Source organism: Thunnus albacares, chromosome 21, assembly GCF_914725855.1.
Source record: "Thunnus albacares chromosome 21, fThuAlb1.1, whole genome shotgun sequence".
Lineage (NCBI taxonomy): Eukaryota > Metazoa > Chordata > Actinopteri > Scombriformes > Scombridae > Thunnus > Thunnus albacares.
In genome coordinates, this window is record NC_058126.1 from 3,723,250 (window position 1) to 3,742,868 (window position 19,619).

At 41.4% G+C, this 19,619-nt stretch overlaps 1 protein-coding gene across 12 annotated transcripts in view; it reads right to left on the reverse strand.

The window, feature by feature from the left end:
- tnikb (TRAF2 and NCK interacting kinase b) overlaps nucleotides 1-19,619 on the reverse strand; it is a 76,928-nt gene that overhangs the window by 28,015 nt on the left and 29,294 nt on the right. For 4 of the 12 annotated variants that reach the window (XM_044339015.1, XM_044339014.1, XM_044339016.1 and 1 more), the window contains exons 6-17: nucleotides 18,546-18,636; nucleotides 18,103-18,233; nucleotides 16,886-16,940; nucleotides 15,909-15,987; nucleotides 14,464-14,639; nucleotides 13,360-13,426; nucleotides 12,771-12,969; nucleotides 11,628-11,744; nucleotides 9,699-9,785; nucleotides 6,306-6,506; nucleotides 3,681-3,992; nucleotides 81-245 (exon numbers count right to left, since the gene is read on the reverse strand). In XM_044339015.1, the coding sequence (XP_044194950.1) occupies nucleotides 81-245; nucleotides 3,681-3,992; nucleotides 6,306-6,506; nucleotides 9,699-9,785; nucleotides 11,628-11,744; nucleotides 12,771-12,969; nucleotides 13,360-13,426; nucleotides 14,464-14,639; nucleotides 15,909-15,987; nucleotides 16,886-16,940; nucleotides 18,103-18,233; nucleotides 18,546-18,636 (1,680 nt within the window). The remainder of the gene's footprint in view (nucleotides 1-80; nucleotides 246-3,680; nucleotides 3,993-6,305; nucleotides 6,507-9,698; nucleotides 9,786-11,627; nucleotides 11,745-12,770; nucleotides 12,970-13,359; nucleotides 13,427-14,463; nucleotides 14,640-15,908; nucleotides 15,988-16,885; nucleotides 16,941-18,102; nucleotides 18,234-18,545; nucleotides 18,637-19,619) is intronic. The other 8 variants (XM_044339023.1, XM_044339022.1, XM_044339019.1 and 5 more) reach the window with 4 other exon arrangements.

The following is a 19,619-nucleotide window of genomic DNA, read 5'->3' on the forward strand; positions in this document are numbered from 1 at the left end:
GTTTGCATCACACACTAACACACACACACACACACACACACTCACTCAAACACACTAAGACGTGGGGGACACACACACACCTGTGGTTCGACGGAGCGGTGCATGGGCGGGGTCCGAGCCTGCTGGATGCCTCCGCTGCTGAAGGACTCGGAGCGCGGCGGCAGCGACGGGTCCGAGATCCGGTTGGAGACTTTATGCTGCAATGCAGGAGAAGTCTGTCTGTTCATCTTATAATGCTCCTCCACCTGACACACACACACACACACACACACACACACACACATCAGACCACAGTCACTCACAGCATGCAGTGAGGTGTGTGTGTGAAGTTTATCCAGATGTTTTAGATTTTAATTGAATTCCTGTTGTGGAAGTTTAGATCTCCAGATGTTATTCTTAACTTCTGCATGAGGTAACATTTATTTTTTGAGTGATTAACATGTTTAACATTCCCGTTATTAGATCTATATGTCAGTCACCACCTTCAATAACCTGCTGGCTCTGCAGATTTAAAATAGATTCTTGTTGATATACTGTATATATTTATAATTTTCTTGTATTTTGTCCTTGCTGATATGAAAGACTTGTGATTATTGGTCTTTTTCCAGTTTTTAAATCCCCTTTAATGTCTTTTTTTTTAAACCTTTTGACGACTACAGGCTCCGGTGTGAACATGACCTCTGACGACCTTTATGGTTTGATGTGAACGTGCTTTTTTATACGTGTACATTTTTTTACGTCTGTGTGTCTGTTTACAGGAAACAGCTCAGTATCCTGTTTGGTTTTATATTTGCAGAGTTCATGTATCACTTATTATACCTGTCTGATAAAGCCAACTGTCAGTGTACGCACATACTTCCTCTTTTTTATGGATATCTTTAATATGATATCATTTTAATCTCTTTTTTTTTCATGTATTTCCTGGCAAACTTGTTTATCTGCACTCTTTCGCTTGATATAAATGTAAAACAACAACAAAACAAGAAAAAAATAGCAGCTTATACTCTAACCTATAACCTTTATATATATATATGGTGCTATTTGTTTATATGAACTATGTCTGATGAAGGTCTGAGAGTCTTTGAGTGTTTGATCCTTCACAGTTTCCATTAAGACTTCATGGTTTGCAAGAAGTGTGTTGAAACTGCAACTGACAGAAGTAAAAAGGAAGTCTCGATACTTCCTTAAAGCATCAGATTTCAGCCTTAACAGTGTTATTATTGTATAAAAGGGCTGCAAACATCACCTGCACATGTTTTCTGACGGTCTGTTTTTAGAGAAGAACATTGTGTCTGAGTGAGATGGAAATATTTCTGCAGCTCGGAGGGAAATCCTGGGAGGCAGCGATGAGGGTAGACCTATCTGCACAGAGACTGTGTGTGTGTTTCATGTGAGGAAACGAGGCTTAACTATCTCTGTGTGTGTGTGTGTGTGTGTGTGTTTCCATGCGTGGTGTCCAGAGGGAGAGAGACTGATATAGCTGCAGCTGCCCTACATCAGTACACCAGCTGCCACCACGGGCAGGACTGCAGATCTCGCTCTGAACGGGGGAGGGAGCGTGCACTTAAAGCCGCTCTGATTTATAGTGATAGGAAAACCAGCAGAGAACAAATATGAGGTGCTGACATGCAGATTTTTTTCATTTAACAGAACATGTGGAGGAGTTTAAAGACTAAACAGATTCAACATGTGAGTCTGAACATCTGGAAGTGTCAACATGTTTAAATTAAAACTTTTCTCATTTTAACAAGATGTTCTGACTGTTATTATGACATATTTTCTCGTTATTACTGGATACTAAATGATTCTGTTTTTAGCTGCTAAGTTAGCGGCTAACAACCCTGTACGTGTGCTCAGTCTGATGTTAATATTTTGTTTCTTGCATCTTTTTTTTATTGTTTTGCACGCGTCCTCGTGTCTGCTCTATGTTGCTCTGTGATCTCTAAAGAACAACACGTTGCTTCCCTTTATGTATGCGTCTATATATGTAGAGATAATAATAACACTGAACAGGTGTTTCTCCTTAAAACATCATTTTCTGCATCATATGTTTGTATGATGTTGGAACATTTACACATCCATCTGTTCATTTATAGCTTTGTAAGGTTGTTCAGGTGTTGATTTTGTGATATAACAAGATAAAATATTACAAAAAGAAACGTTTGTTGTAAAAACAGAGTAATTTGGTATCTAGTAACAGTAAGAAACTTTGTCATAATAACATGAAAAGCATCTTGTTAAACCAGCAAAACACTGTGTAGTAAATAAAAGTTGCAGTAAATGAAGTATTATAATATTACACAGATTAATCCTGCGGGAGGGAAACTGTTAATTAGAGTTGTTGAAGTTAGTACCTGTTAGATTTATGATCCCATTAATACACAACATGCAATAAAAACAGCAGCTCTCAACCTGTTTGGAACAAAGTGACGCCTGCATCTCACAGATTTAAACTTTTAATTCTCTTGTTTGGTTTGATTGATGTAAATATTCTCAACTCTACCAGAAACGACTGCGTATGTTACGTTATGCAGTATTTATGTTAATTAAAGCAGCAGATTGAGAGCCGCTGCAGTAAAAGAGGAAAAATCCTTTTTTCTGCAGATCAACCTGCAGCACCCGGACAGTCAGTGACCTGTGAAATGGAAAAGTGAAGTTCAAACATCCAGACAATTAAAAGGAGATTAAAAGTTAGAAGGAAGCATAAGAAAAGATTAGAAGAGACGGAGATTACGTGTTCATTTCCCAAAAGTTTTCATCTGTTTATAGATTCTCTCAGTTGTATTATTTTAAAATTTATCTTCCAGTGCGTCAAAATGTTGCAGCGTTTCTACCATGTGGCCAAAAGTATGTGGACGTACAATTACACATTACAGCCGTATGTGATAGTTGATCATGTGATGCTTCAGTCTGCTGGTTTCAGACTCTCCACCAGATGTTTGAACCTGGCTGCAGGGATTTGCTCCCGTTCAGCCACGAGAGCATCAGCGAGGTCTGGATCACTGGTGTGGGATGGGGTTGATCAGGTCTGGATCACTGGTGTGGGATGGGGTTGAGGTCAGGGTTCAGGGTCAGTTCTTCCACACCAAACTGGGAAAACCATTTCTTTATAAAGCTGCCTTTGTTTACAGGGATGTTAGAGACAAACACAAACTGTTGCCACAAAGTCGGAAGCAAACTATGGTCTGAAATGTCTGAAGAGGTCTAGGCTGGGGTGTCCACATACTTTTGGCCAGGAAATATATGTGACCATCTTGTCTATTAAAGATCAAAGTTGTCTGCTATCCTTTCTTTTAAGTCTACAAAACTGGAGAAACACTGATCTGGTCCTGACAAGAATCCAGAAGATACTTAAAACCTTAAAACTTTGATAAGTCTAATAAATTATATAAATTCTTTGGATTCTATTACTGACGGCAGATCTGATTCAGAGCTATTATACTAGAACTACATGAGTCCCCGACACCAGCAGTCATAGAGGAAATTAATCAAAGGATCCCGGTGAGAGATGGCGACATGAAGAGGTGAGTAACGAAAGGAGAGGAGAATTATCGTTTCCGCAGTTAAAGGAGGAAATCATTCCACCTGACGGGGTTAGTGAGTCAGCCAACCGAGGGATGACAAAGAAAAGGGGAAGAAGAAGAAGAAGAAGTGAAGCATCTGTTCATCCTCCGACTGACCCGGCGGCCTGGGCTCCGGCCCCTGGCGTCGGGCCCCCTGGCGTCGGAGCCCCTGGAGTCGGGGCTCTGCCTGCGCATCGCCGCCTGAGAGGAGGAGTCGTGTTCGGGGACGCAGGTGACACGGATTCGTGGCAGGTGGAGGTGATCTCTGGAGGGGCTGACATGTGCGGGGTAGGAAGGGGGGCGGGGGCGGCGAGGTTTGTAACCGGGGAGTAAGAGGAGGTTGTCGAGGTTGACGTCTCGCGGCTCCCTGAAGGAGTGGTATTTCTTGGGAGGGACGCGAGGCGAGTTGCTCTGAGCTCGACGCATCACCTGGAGAGCAAGGTGTGAGTGTTCACAAGAGAGCAGACACACCGACATGAACACGGAGAAGACACGTAGCACAGGAAACATACAGGCGGACGTGACACAACCGAAGATCTGCTGAGTTTCTAAACATGTAACTACACACGTAACCTGCTCCAATATCTGATTAGCATGCTAGCTAACGTTGCTAGCTAACATTTCACTCAAGTTTTTGCATTAAGGCCACAGATATAAGTTATTATTTTGAGAAAAAATGTAAACTTTAGTCATTTTATTGACAAGTTTTGCTAATAAATCAAGACATGCCCATTAAATCCCCAGAGATACAAGAAATAGTCCCTTGCTAGCTAATATTGCTAGCTAACATTACACTGAAGTTTTTGCATTAAGGCCACAGATGTAAGCTATTATTTTGAGAAAGTTTTGCTAATAAATCAAGACATGCCCATTAAATCCTCAGAGGTACAAAAAATAGTCCCTTCAGTGTAAAGTAAAGGATTTTTTCAAGGTGTCTTCGTTCATGGACCCAAACAAAGGAAAGCTGCTTAATCGTCTGGATTCCATCTTTGTTTGGGTCATAATACAAAGTAATGCTGCATATCCTTTATTTCTTCTTCTACTTATTTTTAAAAGCTCTCTTCTTTCTCCCTTTGAACCATCAGCAGGTGGTTAAAAAACTAAAAAAAAGCTGCCGAGACACCTCGACAGAGTCCGTACAGGAAACTAAATGAACTGATCTACAGTCAGACAACAAACTCTTTTACAGTCTAGTGGCCAATTTAAATGTAGATTTCCAAATTCATACACGTAGCAAACAAGACATGAAAGAGTTTCATCCAAAGTGATTTGTCAAAACTCAAAACACAGAAAAAGTGAATGAAAGCAACTTTTCTACTGGTTTGTTTGTTTCTTTTGCGTATTCTTGCACTTTTACACAGTTTTTTTCTAAAAGTGCTGTTTAAATAAAGATGTTTCTTCCTCTTCTTTATGTGAATCTGCATTTCAACATAATTTATCACTGCATCATATGAGGAAGATTCTTTTCTCAAAAACTAAATAAGCAGAAGTGCTGCGGTCACTGAAACATGTTTATCTTCCTCTAAACATGAATCCAAATCATCATTTTTGGTTTGAAACTCTTCATTTGACACAAGCAGCACATAAAACATACAACATACAGATTATCGTCTCGCTGCTGCACCTAAAGAAAAAAAAAAATAAAGCATCATTTGAAGCGGCGCGGCGGGTTAGAAACAGTCGTCTGCAGGAACTGATGATACCTGGAGGAGAGAAAACAACACAACAAAAACAACACAAACAAACAGACTGTTGACGTCCTGAGAGCCTTAAAGCAGCAACACGTCAGCTGTTTGAGCTTCTCTGTTGCTGTTTTCTTGTTCTTACATGCAAACCTGCCTTTTAGTCTTTGTTTGCACACGTTCACCTCGTTAGCAGAGCTGCTTTTCAACTCCTGTTTGTCTCCTTCTGGGTAAAAAAAACCGAATCACAGCAGACTTTGATTGGAGTAAAGTAAATATAGAAATATTTATAAACCTCTTCTGGGGTCTTAAACTTTAATAATCATATTTCAATCATCAATCAGGCAGCTGCTGTACCAAAGGGCAATATAACACAATCATATGTGCAAAAACTCTCCCCTTTACTTTTCATGTTCACATTCCTTCCACCTCAAACCCCTGCAATGTCCAGAAATGATTTATTTATGTTTAATTGTATTATTTGTTTTTATATAGATCTATATGGATTATTTATCTGTGTTTTTAACGGCACCTATGATCATAATTTCCTTCTGCTTTTTTGCTGAATGACAATAAAAACATCTTGAATTAAAAAGTGAGAAAAACTGCATAAAGTTGAGATTCTTATAATCAAATCTACAGAATGTCTTTAAAAGTCTCGTCCGGCTTTGGTGTTTTTTCACTTGTTTCTTACAAAAACTAGAATTTAAGATGAAATGCACATGTGTGTATTCTTTATTTTGTTTAAAATCTCGTACATATCTTCCTTTATGGCGTCTTAATATTCCACTTTTTCTTTGTTTTTATGCATTTTTACAAATGTCCTTCTGGCCGAGTCAGTTTTTGTTTTTGTCTGAGAGTTAAATCTGAATTATTTTCTCCGAACATCAGAAATCTGGCCCATTTTTCAACCTGTTTCCAACACAGATCAATATATTGTAGATGATCAGAGTATTCTAGATAATAACTACGGTGAAATCAAGAGAAAAGTAAGTTTTTAAAGCACAAACTGACTTGATGAGGAGTGTATTAAAGTGTGTGTGTGTGTGTGTGTGGTTACCTCTTTGGCCCAGGCCGGCTTGTCGTTGGTCCCGGGCGCCTGGTCTTTGTAGTGGTACAGCTGCTTCTTGTCCTGCGGCGGTCGCGGCGGCTCCTGCTGCTGCTGCTGCTGCAGGGACACCAGGTACGCTCGCTCCTGCTGCAGCTGCCTCTGCAGCCGCTCGGCCTGCCGCTGCTCCTCGATCTGCTTCCTCTTGTACTCCTGAACATCAGACACATCGGAGCAGAGGAGAGACGCCGGGTGAACGACGGAGGAGGGAAAAAAACGCCAGTTTAAGACAACATATGGAGGGTCTGCTTCTAAAGACGGAGATGTTAAATGTTTATTCTCATTTCCTGCTTTAGATTCTAGTTACGTTGAATTGAACAGATGAAGATCAACGTTTCCACAAACTGCCTTCTTCAGGATAAAATACAAACTTCACTGGAATTTATGTATATAAACCAGGACTGAAGATGCTTTTCCACTTGTTTCTATGTCTGCCTGCAAACCAGCACCTCAGTAGAACATGTGAGTGAGCTTCAGCTATCTGAGAACATCTGGACTGAATCAAACTGTTTCAAATACGCCTCATAAATCTCAGATAGCAAAAATGTTTTATTGTAATAAAGCAAAACGGTTATATTGCTTTATTGCACCTGTCGTAACAACTTCCTGCCACAGAAAATACTAATTTCCAATAAAATTGTTTGTCAGGAATCTAAAACATCATTCTGATCATCAGCTGTTAATGATATAAAATAATAATGCTTCACATGTTACCAGTAAACTGACTTAAAACAACCTAAACATGAGTCAAACTGACCACAAACACTAGAATATAACAAACTTTTTGTCTCCAAATCTTCCATTTTTTTGTTTGTTTGTTTATCCAGACGCCTCACTATGTATTTACATGTAAACAGTGTTTACAACCTTAATAATGAAAGAAGAACTTTGTTCCAAAAAACTACAAACTGTTCTGAAGAAGAAAATAAAAGCATTTCATTTCAGATTCAATGTTTCATCTCACGTCAACAAAATCCACTAGACCCTAAATTACCCATAATCCTCAGCAATATGCAGTATGGATCGATATATTCATCATCACAATGATTTCTACCATATTTACCTTTGATGACATTTGCTTTTTTCATTTTTGTTATAGACATTTATTGATGCATCAGAGTTTATTCTTGAATGTGTTTATTATAATCTGATAAAACAGACAGAAGTTGGTTTTTGTGCGTCTATAACGAGACGTTCCTCAGATAAATATAATGTTCATCAGTTCCTATAAAGAGAAAATCTCACTGAACGTTCTGACTGTTCAGAAACATTCAGAAACAGACTTTGAAATGAGTCACAGGGTCAGGACTTTTAATTTATCTCCATGGAAACACATGAGGTCTTAAATCCCGTCACAGACTCAAGTCTCACGTCACCGTACGTGTGACTAAAGACCACGATCGCTGAGTTCACAGGTGACACATCTGGACTCATCTTTATGCTTCCTGATCATGTTTTTTTTTTTTATCCTTCCAACACTCAAAGCTTTCACTGACTTTCATTCACGTTATCGGACTCGTTGAAGTAAAAGCAGACAGATGAGATGTTTTGAGTGTGGGCCGAGTGTGTGATGACCCAGCGCACTGACTCACGTTACCGCCTTTAAATCAGGAATAAAGTCAGAACACGAATGCATCTGTCTACGCTTCAAATAACTGCAGATCTCATATTAAATAAAGATTTGTTGAACGTACAGCTTGATATCTGATGTGTGATTTTAAAAGGTCAGATCTGTGTATATTTAGTGTTCTATGTGTAAACCTGACATTTCGTTTCGGAGACAAACTTGTCAAATAGCATCAACTCATCAGTCTGGAAGCTCAGTCTGAAACTGTCCGAGCATGTTTTTCACACCGTCTCGACAAGTCGGAGGTGCGGCTTTAACTGAACTCTGTGTGTGTGTGTGTGTGTGTGTGTGTGTGTGTGTGTGTGTGTGTGTGTGTGTGTGTGTGTGTGTGTGTGTGTGTGTGTGTGTGCAGCAGCTTCTTTAAGTGTCTTAAAAGACGGAAAACAAAGTGGAGTCAAAGGCCACGATGACTGCCAACCAGAGAGAGAGAAAATCCAGAGTCTTTGGTTTAATAATGAGTTTCATCTGGAAGCTTTCATCGACCCAAAGCACATTTCAGCGTGATGACAGCACGGCGGCGTTCACGTTACACACTGAAGAGGTTTAAATCTGATTTTCTTTGCTTCTAAGTGATTCTTCTAAGTGACTTTAGCTCTGGGCTGCTTGTATACGTGGATCTAGATCTGATTCATATCTGATCTCCGGTCAGACTTCATGTGTGTGTGTTTTTAACATTTCTCTGCTCGTATTGTGTGTTGTCATCGTTCGGTGTCGACGTCTCACAGCCTGATAAAAATAAACATGTAGGAGAGAAACAATAGCGACGGTCGTCAACGGAGAGACGAGGAAGTTTCATATCTGTTGGACGTTTACGGAGAAGCTTCTGTTCATCTGGAGGGAAGTTAACCGAGACGCGTCATGACTGTCTCACATATGATGTTAGTGACTGTTGTTATTTTTGTACGCATGCTGCTCACATGTCAGCTACATCTGAGGATGTGTAGCAGTTACAAACATGAACCGTCGACACAAAAACACCAAATCCAACTGAAAAACTAAAGGCTGCTTATTGTGATGTTTTCTCTCTGTCACAGTGTTTCTCCTCTTCCTCGTGACTCTCGCCTCCTCCTGTTTGTCTCCCCGTGCTCCTCCTCCCTCCTCGCTCCTCTGGCTTCTCCCTGATTACTCCTGATGTTCAGCACCTGCTCTAATCAGACCACCTGCCATCCATCATCTCATCAGCCGGACAGAACATCTTCCCCGGATCCTTCAGCTACAGCTACGGCAGCTCTCGGCCGCTCTGAGTTATGTTCTTGAGTTCTGTGTCTTGTGTATTAACTCTCCTCTGTCTGCTTCATCCCCTCAGTTACAATAAATCCCTTTTTACATAAACTACTGAGCTGTAACTCTGTCTGTTAAGCCGGCGTCTGATTCTGTGGCGTTTAAAAGGATGACGGCATCGTTAAGAACAATGAAGCTGAATGAAATGTCACTTCAGGGAGCGTCAGCGATCGAACCGACACGCCCACCGCTGTCAGCGCTCATTGATTGGTTTGTTAACTTTTCCTGAAAAGGCTGATGTCTCGGTATTGATCGCCTTCGCCGAGTCACGATTTCTGTGAGGAAAAACAACAAAAGGGGGACGACACAGAACCAGCACTCGCTATGTCGTGGTACCCGTGCTGTTTCCATGCTCACCGACCTTTGAGCTGTTGTCATGGAAACCTTTGACATTGTAAGTATTTGTGTGTTTTTTAGGTGTGTGTGTGTGATGTTACCAGCAGTAAGGCCTGCTCCTGCAGGAGCTGCTGCTGCAGGATCTCCAGCTGCCTCTGCTCCTCCTCCAGCTGTCTACGGATATACTCCTAACCAATCAGCAGCCGCGGGCCAGCATGAGACGCAGCCAATGAGAGCGCACCGAGGCAGCAGAGAAGCGAATCGGAGCCCAGGCAACCAGTGACATCACCAGAGCAGGAAGGAATATGGAAAGAGAAGAAGAAGAAGGAGGAGGAGGAGGAGGAGGAGGACAGACGAAAGTAGAAGATTCATTGAAGAGGTGTGAAAGTAGGGATTAAGTCAGAAATAGACGAGGAGAGATAAACAAAAAGAAGAGAGAAACAGCAGAAGGGTGTAATTAGTAGAAGAGAGAGACATGCTTATTGATGCAGGAAAGATGTTAAAGATCAGAGTGAAATCAGCTGTTAAAGAGCAACACGTTTAAAACAGAAAGCAGGAAAAGTAAAACCTCCTCTGTTATATGTCGGATATGTGACGTTAACGCAGCAGAAACAACGTCGTCATATTTAAAATAAACATCATCCATCCAAGTACCGATTACTATAATAAAACTATTAAAAGCTATAAGATAATTGATTCAGAAAGCTCTCTGAAGATCTTAAATGTGTCACATGCAGCCTTTTTACACTGAGATCACAACTGTCACTGGACCGGATGAGCTAATATCAGCTCATATTTATATGGATGAATTATCACAAAACACAAACCTATCAATAAATGAATGTATCTAGACCAGACTGAGTGATTATCTGTGGAAGTTTGGTGAAAATTTTGGGACATTCAGTAAAACAAAAAAGTTGTAAGTTCTTGTATAATTGATCAGCAATAAGCTTCTATAACTGGATCTTAACATATAACAGATTAGTCCAACAACTTATTACTGTATTTACATAAAGTTGAAGGTCAAAGTTGATGCAGCAGAGACTAACGCTGTGTCTCAAATCGCTTCACTTCTGTACTTACACTTAACATTTTGAGTGCATAAGTGCGTTCACACTGAGGAGTGTGGAACTATGGACACTTCTATGGTCGCCATCTTGGCTACGTAGCGGAAGGGGAGGGACCACTTTTCAAACTGGAACTGGAACCCTAACCCACTATACTGTCATCAGATATAAGCCATCAGTATGTTTTTTGGGTTAATTTAGCAGCCTGTAATGATTTGGTAGCATGAACGATAACACTAATGCTAACGCTAGCTAATGCTAATTTGTGATCGTCATTTCCGGTAAGTGCGCAACAGTTGTGTTTGATTTGAGGCAACACTACCTTGTCAAAAGTTGCACACTACACCAGTAATATACAGTGTACACAGTGTACTACATGAAAGTGTACTAATAGAAGTGATTTGAGACACAGCTAAAGATAGCCTGACCTTTAGCCTCTAGCATGGGTTAAAGTCCAAAAACATTGAATCCTACATTTCCCATAATGCATCTCTATCCAGTAGCATGTTTGATTAGAACATCCCCACTTCATTAAAACTCCTCGCTCCAGTTGGTAAAGCAGAATCCTTTTTTATTAGCCTGAAGTCATAAAATTATCCAGAAATTCATCAGAAGAAAAACTAAACTGGAAAAAAGTTGTTGTTGTCTTGTTGATTAACCTGCAAACGTGTGTGGAGGTTCTGGCAGACAGACTGGGAACCACTGCTCTATGTTTGATGGTGAGTAAAGTGACTCTACAGCTGAGTTCAGACAGAAAGTGAAGAACATTTACAAGCAGATCCGGCTGCTGGACTGTTTCAATCTGTGTTGATTCAAACCAAACAGTGAATGTACCGACTGTGTGTTAGTCAGAGGTCAGAGGTCAGAGCAGCGAGCAGATCGGTGTGTTTTAACGAGTTAAGAGGCCACGTCCACCTGGATGACACCGGTGATGTAACATCTGCGGGTCAGGTGTGTTCCTACCTGCTCCCTCTCCGCGTGCCTCCTCTCCTCCTCTCGGCGGAGCTGCTCCATCTCTTCGTACCTCCTCCTCTGCTCGCGCTCCTGCTGCTTCCTCAGCTCTCGCTCCCGACGCTGTTGCTGTAGGTGGAAAAGATTTCGTTTCAGCTCTCTCTGTGTGTGTGTGTGTGTGTTTCTGTGCACATCAAGTGTGATTCCTTGGCATTTGGGTGAGCTGAGGTGTGAATGTTACAGGTGTGTGATGGGTTTTTTTTTTGCATAGAAGACAAGTCATTGAAGCTGAGGTGTTGCTTAAAAGGTGAAAACATCCACAAGATAAAACAGGCGTTATTATTTATCTTGTGTGTCGTCGTGGTTTCACAGTGTTCAGACTTTGACGGTCTCTGCCATCAACCAAACTGCGTCATCAACTCTTTTTTTTTCCTCCGGTAGTTTAATAGCTGCTGTGTGATGTATTTGTCTCTAGTCCTTCCCAGTTTCAAGTAACATTCCTGCTTCGTTCATTTAAATAGTGATCTGCTGCCTCTTTGCTGTGCTTTCAGAGCCGCTGCGCTTCATTAAAAGATTTCCATCAGCAAACCACTTTATAGCTTTTTATCATCGAGCTGCTGGAGGAGGTGCAGCCTCGGCTACAGAGGTTATCTGCCAACTGCGAACTCCTCGGTCTGCATCAAGAAATGTACATTTTCTAAGAGCCTTTTATGTCAGCGGATCAGCTTTAACCACTTCCACGCCACGCAAAAACACTAAAGAAACACTACTGATGCATAAATAAGGTCTCGTCAGAAAGGAAACCTCCCAAAGTTTCTTGTGAAATTGTCTGAAACACTCAAAAACAGAGCAGAAGGTTTATGAAGCTAAATATCTGCCTGTAGCTTTGTTTGTTTAGGTTGAGGCTAATAAGGGCTGTAAACAAAATAGCAGTGAACACCAGCCTCAGACTGGAAGAAGATAACAGTGTTCAGTGTGTTTTTTTCCTAAAAAAGGAACAAGGTCTTCCTGATTACAGCAAAACCACAACAGTTGTGATGTAGACAAGTAAGAAAAAAAAAGAACGCCGAGTTAATGTGTTTAAACTTCTCTGTTTACAAGGTAAAGCCAGTTATTCATCCAGCGTATGAAGCTGTAACGTCGGTGTAACGTTACCTCCTCCAGCCGTCGCCGCTGTTCTTTCTGCTCCTCGATGCGTTTCTGTCTCTCGGCCAGCAGTTGGCGCTTGTGTTCCTCGTTCTGCTGCTGCTCCAGCTGCTGGCGCCGGATCAGCTCCGACCGCTCCTTATTGGCCAGCTGGAGACGCAGGAAGTCCCGCCTCAGAGTGGACTCGCCGGGGATGTTGATGATCGAACTGGAGGAGAACCGAGCAGAACCAGAACACACAGGAGCAAGAATTACAGCTCTGTCCAAACACATGACATCCATGTAAAAAGGAAGGAAGATGTTAACTTTGCTGCTGATGCTGATGATCTTTACAGTAGTAGTAACAGTAGTAGTAGCAGTAGTAGTAGCAGTGACAGTAACTTTATTATGAGTGGAACTAGTGATGGCAGTAGTAGTACCACCAGCAGTCACAGCAGTACTAGCCATTGTAGTAGTAGTAGTAATAACGGTAGTCACAATAGTAACAGCAGTAATCAGAGCAGAAGTCGTATCCATGGAAGCAGTAGCAGTAGTAGCAGAAGTAATAGTAGTAGTATCAGTAGTAGTATTGGTAGTAGTATCATAGTAGTAATCCTACCTGGGCTCTCCAATGTCTCTCTCTTCATCCTCTTCCTCACTCCCGCTGTACTCGTACTCTGTTTCATCTGGAAACAAACACACAGACCTCAGATTAACCCCTTCAGGCAGCTGTCTGTCTGCAGCTGTCTGTCTGCAGTTGTCTGTCTGCGGCTGTCTGTCTGCGGCTATCTGTCTGCGGCTGTCTGTCTGCGGCTGTCTGTCTGCGGCTGTCTGTCTGCAGCTGTCTGTCTGCAGCTGTCTGTCTGCAGTTGTCTGTCTGCAGTTGTCTGTCTGCAGCTGTCTGTCTGCAGTTGTCTGTCTGCAGCTGTCTGTCTGCAGCTGTCTGTCTGCAGCTGTCTGTCTGCAGCTGTCTGCAGCTGTCTGTCTGCAGCTGTCTGTCTGCAGTTGTCTGTCTGCAGCTGTCTGTCTGCAGCTGTCTGTCTGCAGCTGTCTGTCTGCAGCTGTCTGTCTGCAGCTGTCTGTCTGCAGCTGTCTGCAGCTGTCTGTCTGCAGCTGTCTGTCTGCAGTTGTCTGTCTGCAGCTGTCTGTCTGCAGTTGTCTGTCTGCAGCTGTCTGTCTGCAGTTGTCTGTCTGCAGCTGTCTGTCTGCAGCTGTCTGTCTGCAGCTGTCTGCAGCTGTCTGTCTGCAGCTGTCTGTCTGCAGCTGTCTGTCTGCAGCCGTCTGTCTGCAGCTGTCTGCAGCTGTCTGCAGCTGTCTGTCTGCAGTTGTCTGTCTGCAGCTGTCTGTCTGCAGCTATCTGTCTGCAGCTATCTGTCTGCAGCTGTCTGTCTGCAGCTGTCTGCAGCAGTCTCCAGCTGTCTGTCTGCAGCTATCTGTCTGCAGCTATCTGTCTGCAGCTATCTGTCTGCAGCTGTCTGCAGCTGTCTGCAGCTGTCTGCAGCTGTCTGTCTGCAGCTATCTGTCTGCAGCTGTCTGTCTGCAGCCGTCTGCTACAGTCTGCAGCTGTCTGTCTGCAGCTGTCTGTCTGCAGCTGTCTGTCTGCAGCTGTCTGTCTGCAGCCGTCTGCTACAGTCTGCAGCTGTCTGTCTGTAGTTGTCTGTCTGCAGCTGTCTGTCTGCAGCTGTCTGCAGCTGTGAGGCGAGTCGGGGGGGTGCAGCCTCACCTCTCTCCCCCCTCCTCTTCTTGGTGCGGTCGATGTGGTCCTTCAGCTGGATGCGGACCTGCCGCTCGTTGGGGAGGTCTCTGATGAACGGGTGTTTGAGGAGCTGCTCTGTGCTCGGCCGCTGGCTGTGACTCTTCACCAGACAGCTCTCTATGAAGGACTGGAACTTCTTCGACCTGGACACACACACACACGCACACACACACACACACACACACGCACGCACACACACACACACACACACACACACACACACACACACACACACACACACACACACACACACACACACACACACACACACAAAATCACAGAAATAAATCATTATTGAAATTGAAGATATTGAAGGTAAAAGGACAGCATTTATATTTTTTACAGCTGAAACAATTAATACTTATTTTTTAAGCAAAAATGACAAAACATTTTCTTGCTGCAGCTTCTCAGATGTGAAGACTTGAAGCTTTTCTGTCACATATGATAATAAACTGAATATATTTGGATTATTTTGGATTGTTAATCAGACAAAACACAACATTTGAAGACGTCACCTCAGGCTCTCAATACATTATAACAGCTATTTTTTTTGTTTTCTGACATTTTATAGACAAAATGATTAATCAATTAATCAGGAAAATAACAGGCAGATTAATCAACAGTGAAAATAATCATTAGTTGCAGCTCTGAGTTTATTAACTCAAGACTCAACAAGATATCAGAATAAACAGCAGCATACATTAAATAAAAGGGTAACATTCTATTTAGTATTTTTTAGCAGTAAATAAACACTTAATAGATGGTTAATAACACAGATATAAGTGTTTATTAATGTACTATAACAACTATAAATCCTCCTGTAGGCTGTGAGTATAAACAGATAATGAAAGACAATAATAATATGAAATATGTCTTCATAGGAGACGTTACATTACTGTATACTGTACATTAATAAACATTTTAAAATGTCCTTATAGCTGCTCACAAATACATTATAGTGTTTTATAAAGCATTTATTAACTGTTTATATCCTGCTTGTAAATGCTAAATATGCAGTTACTAATAAAAGCATCATTCATAAATAACAGGACATAAAATCATATTGTTTTCCTCCAACGATGAAACAAAGAACCTTAAAGAAGCATCATGTAAACATGAATCATGTTCCAGCAGCAACTGTGTTCAAGTGTTAAAGTGGGTTATTCTTAATCCTTTAATCTGAAAATGACTCTGAAAATCTGAAAGTGCCGACAGTTGATGTTTGACCCCAATCTGAGAGGAGGACCGGTCCACATACTGCCACCGCAGAACGGTGCAGGTGCAGAGAGAGTGTGTGTGTGTGTGTGTGTGTGTGTGTGTGTGTGTGTGTGTGTGTGTGCGTGCGTGCGTGTGCGTGTGTGTGCGTATGCTTGCAGGCTTGTACGTGTGTGTTTTGGTACAAAGTGACTCACCACTTCTTGGACTTGAGTCTGGGGGCAGGATTTCTGGGGATGAGGAAGAGCGCTCTCATTGGATGCATGTCGCACAGAGCTGAGGAGGCGAGAATGGAGAGAAGATGAAAGAGAGGAAAGAAGAGGAAGAGGAGGAGGAGGAGGAGACAAGATAAGAGGAAAGTAGAGGACACAAAGGGCAGCAGACGAGAGGAGATGAGACAAGAGGAAAGAAACAAAAAAAAACAGGAGAAGAGAAATGGAGATAAAAAGAAAAAGAAGGGAAACGGAGGAAAGAAAAGGATACGAAAGGACGAGAGATAAGATGTAGCGGAGGAGAGGACACAAAGGACGGGAGGAAAGGAAACAAAGAGAGACAAGATAAGACGAGAGGAAAGGAAAGGAAATGTCCGAGGAGGAGAGGAACAGAGACGAGAGGAGAGGAAACAAAAAGACAGGAGAAGGAAGGAAAAAGAGGAGGAAGGAAAGGAAAGAGAAGGACAGGAGATGAGACAAGAAAAGGGGAAGAGAGGATAGAAAACAAAAGAGGAAGAGATTAGAAAAGGAAAGAAAACAAGCGAGGGGAAAGATGAGGGAAAGAAACAAGAAGAGAGAAAAAGAGGAAAGAAAAAACAAAATGAGACGAGATGAAAGGAAAAGAAAAGAGAAAGAGAAGGAAGGAAAAGAAACGAAATGAGAGGAGAGGAAAGAAAAGGAAAGAAGGAAAGGAAAGGAAAGGAAATGGAGGGAAGGAAAAGAAATAAAATGAGATGACATGAGAGGAGAGAGGAAAGGAAAGGAAAGGAGATGGAGGGAAGGGAAGGAAACAAAAAAGGAGATGAGACGGGTTGAGAAGAAAGGAAAGAGAGAGAAACAACAGGACAGGAGAGGAGACACGATGAAGAAAGCAAAGAAAGCAAATGAAAGAGATTCAGACTTTGAACTGTATCGTCTGTCTGACTGAAAACAGTGGAATGCGTCTGATGTTCGACACTTACGTGGCGCTCCCTCCGCCATCTCTATCGCTGTGATACCCAGAGACCACAGATCACTCTGAAGAGACACAGAGAGAAAACTTTCACATCCTCAGAACATGTTACCAACTCAACACATCATGTTTTTGGGAGATGAGACAACTGGCCAGTGTTAAATAATATAAATACAGACCCATCAGTCCCTGCTGCTCTACATCTATCTGATATTATCTCTAAACTTCAGCTGCATATTTAAGCCAGAAAACACACACGGTGACACGATTTTAAAGTGATGTTAATGTTGTAAGACGAACTGAGGGTTTCTTGACACATAAAGCCCCAGAGGGTCCAAGTTAATGGTGTCTGAACGGCGCAGTACTCATCCTCCACAAGCTCGCCACAGGGATCCGTCCTGTCCCCATTACCGCACATCCTTCATACCCGTAACCACTGCACAAGAAGTCCCGATTTGATTTTGCTACGACACTTAGAATATTTTAAAGGTCATTTGATGTTCACAGAAAACGAGAGTTTAGATTCCTTTGCATGATGAAGTTAAATGTTAAATGATAAATGACTTTGTTCTTTTGTTCCGTTGGCCAGAAAATTCCAACAATTCCTCCAAATCATTATTTTTTTTTTGAACAGTGATGTGTAACAGTTTTAGAAACAAAACAGACAAATTACGTCCGACTAAATACTTCTGATAGAGACACCAGATTAGAAAAACGCTCCTCTGTGTTGCTCAGGGTCATTTAGTCCTTTAATTTGGAGGAATTGCTGCAATTTTTTATAATTTTCTTATTGTCAACAAATCTCACGTGCAGAGCCAAACCAACAACGTATCCAAAGTCTGATATATCTTCTTCCTCTTATGCTGTACACCTCCATTGTTGTCCAAAAACTATTAAAAACACGTCAATGAGCCACACCGCTGCTCCAAAGGCTGATAACAGCGATCGGTCTCCAGAGAGTAGTTCTGTGTAAGGCAGACGCCACTGAGCATGTGCAGCTTGTTGTGCTACATATCACAACCTCAATGTACGATGTAGCACAAAGTCGCACAAAACACACGTTCCAGTGCTCTAAGTGAGTCGCTGTACTGGTTTGTATTCAGTTTATATGAGCTGAAAGCGTTGAGTCACAGTTAGTAGAGCATGCATAATCACTACACAGCACGTCACACACACACACACACACACACACACACACACACGCACACAGACATATCAGACACATACCTTGAAGTCATATGTGGCGTCTGGGTTCTCATCACAGGCGATGACCTCCGGGGCCATCCAGTACGGCGTCCCAATAAACGTGTTCCTCCGACCCACCGTACGATCCAGCTGAGCGCTCACACCAAAGTCCACTGCACGCACACACACACACACACACACACACACACACACACACACACATACAGAATTAAAGGCTTTAAAAGGCTTTGCCATATCATTATATATTAATGTACAAGTATCCAGCTACATTATTTTCCTTTGGTAAAATACATAATTTATGATTCCAAATGTTATTTTTAGCTTTGTAGCAGCAGCAGACACGATGCAAGATGACACAGTGTGTGTGTGTGTGTGTGTTTATGTGTGTTAATGTGTGTGTGTGTGTGTGTGTGTGTGTGTGTTAGTGTGTGTGTGTTAGTGTGTGTGTGTGTGCGCTCTCTCACCTAGTTTAACCTCTGCGTTCTCAGTCAGCAGCACGTTCTGGCCTTTAATATCTCTGTGGATGACCTTGTGCTGGTGGAGGTGGGTCAGACCCTGGAGACGGAGAAAAAAAAAAAGCTCAGAAAGAAGAAGAAAACATGATTGATAGAAAAAACATCCTTTCATAACAGAGCATATTCTGTACTATATATAGTACTACTGTACTACTGTATTATACATGTGACTGTACAGGCAGCTTCATGTTTTGGAGGTATGATTTAGATTTATTCTTCTTTTTGAGGTAAATTCATGTGTGTAAGCCCAGTGAAACTACAGTTAGGACATATTTAAAATACTGCTTATAATTAATGTTCTGTAAGAAATATTGTCATTTAATTAAAGCCAGTTCATCAACAATGATCATCGCTGAATCTCTTCAACTGTAATTTATAACTGAAAGTATTAGTAGACATTTAATATCTTTGAAATAAAGAAAAACCCCCTCAGGTGTATAAAATGCTACAATTTTAAACAATATATTAATGATTATCCCTTAATGTAATAATGAATATCTACATGTAGGAGACAAATGATCAGATGTTTAACTATAAAGGATTTTTAAGTTATAATCCTTATATTTTTTATTAAATCAAACTTCCGTATTTTTCTCAAAAGTGGCCATTTAATTTATTTCCATTTTGTAATTAACTTTTGATATAATAGTTTTCATTGTTAGTTTGTTTGGCTGTGCTGTAAACAGATACACCTTCTGTTGTTTACACTCATTCTTTCAACAATGATCACGTTTGATTCCTTCAATTGTATTTGATTAGCAAATATATTAGTATGAGTTTATCATTAACTATCTTTGAAATTAAAAAAGAAACCCAGATGTATAAAATGCTACAATATTATATTAAATATTACTCATCATCCCTCAGAATGTTCAGATTTTCTTCATGTAGAGTTATAATTAATTAAGATGTCATTTATCTACATGTAACAGTCAAAAATGATCTTTTTTAACTGTAAAGGCTTGTGGATCCTTTAAGAGCCCATATTGGCTCTGCTAAAATCAATACAACAGCTCATCAGTA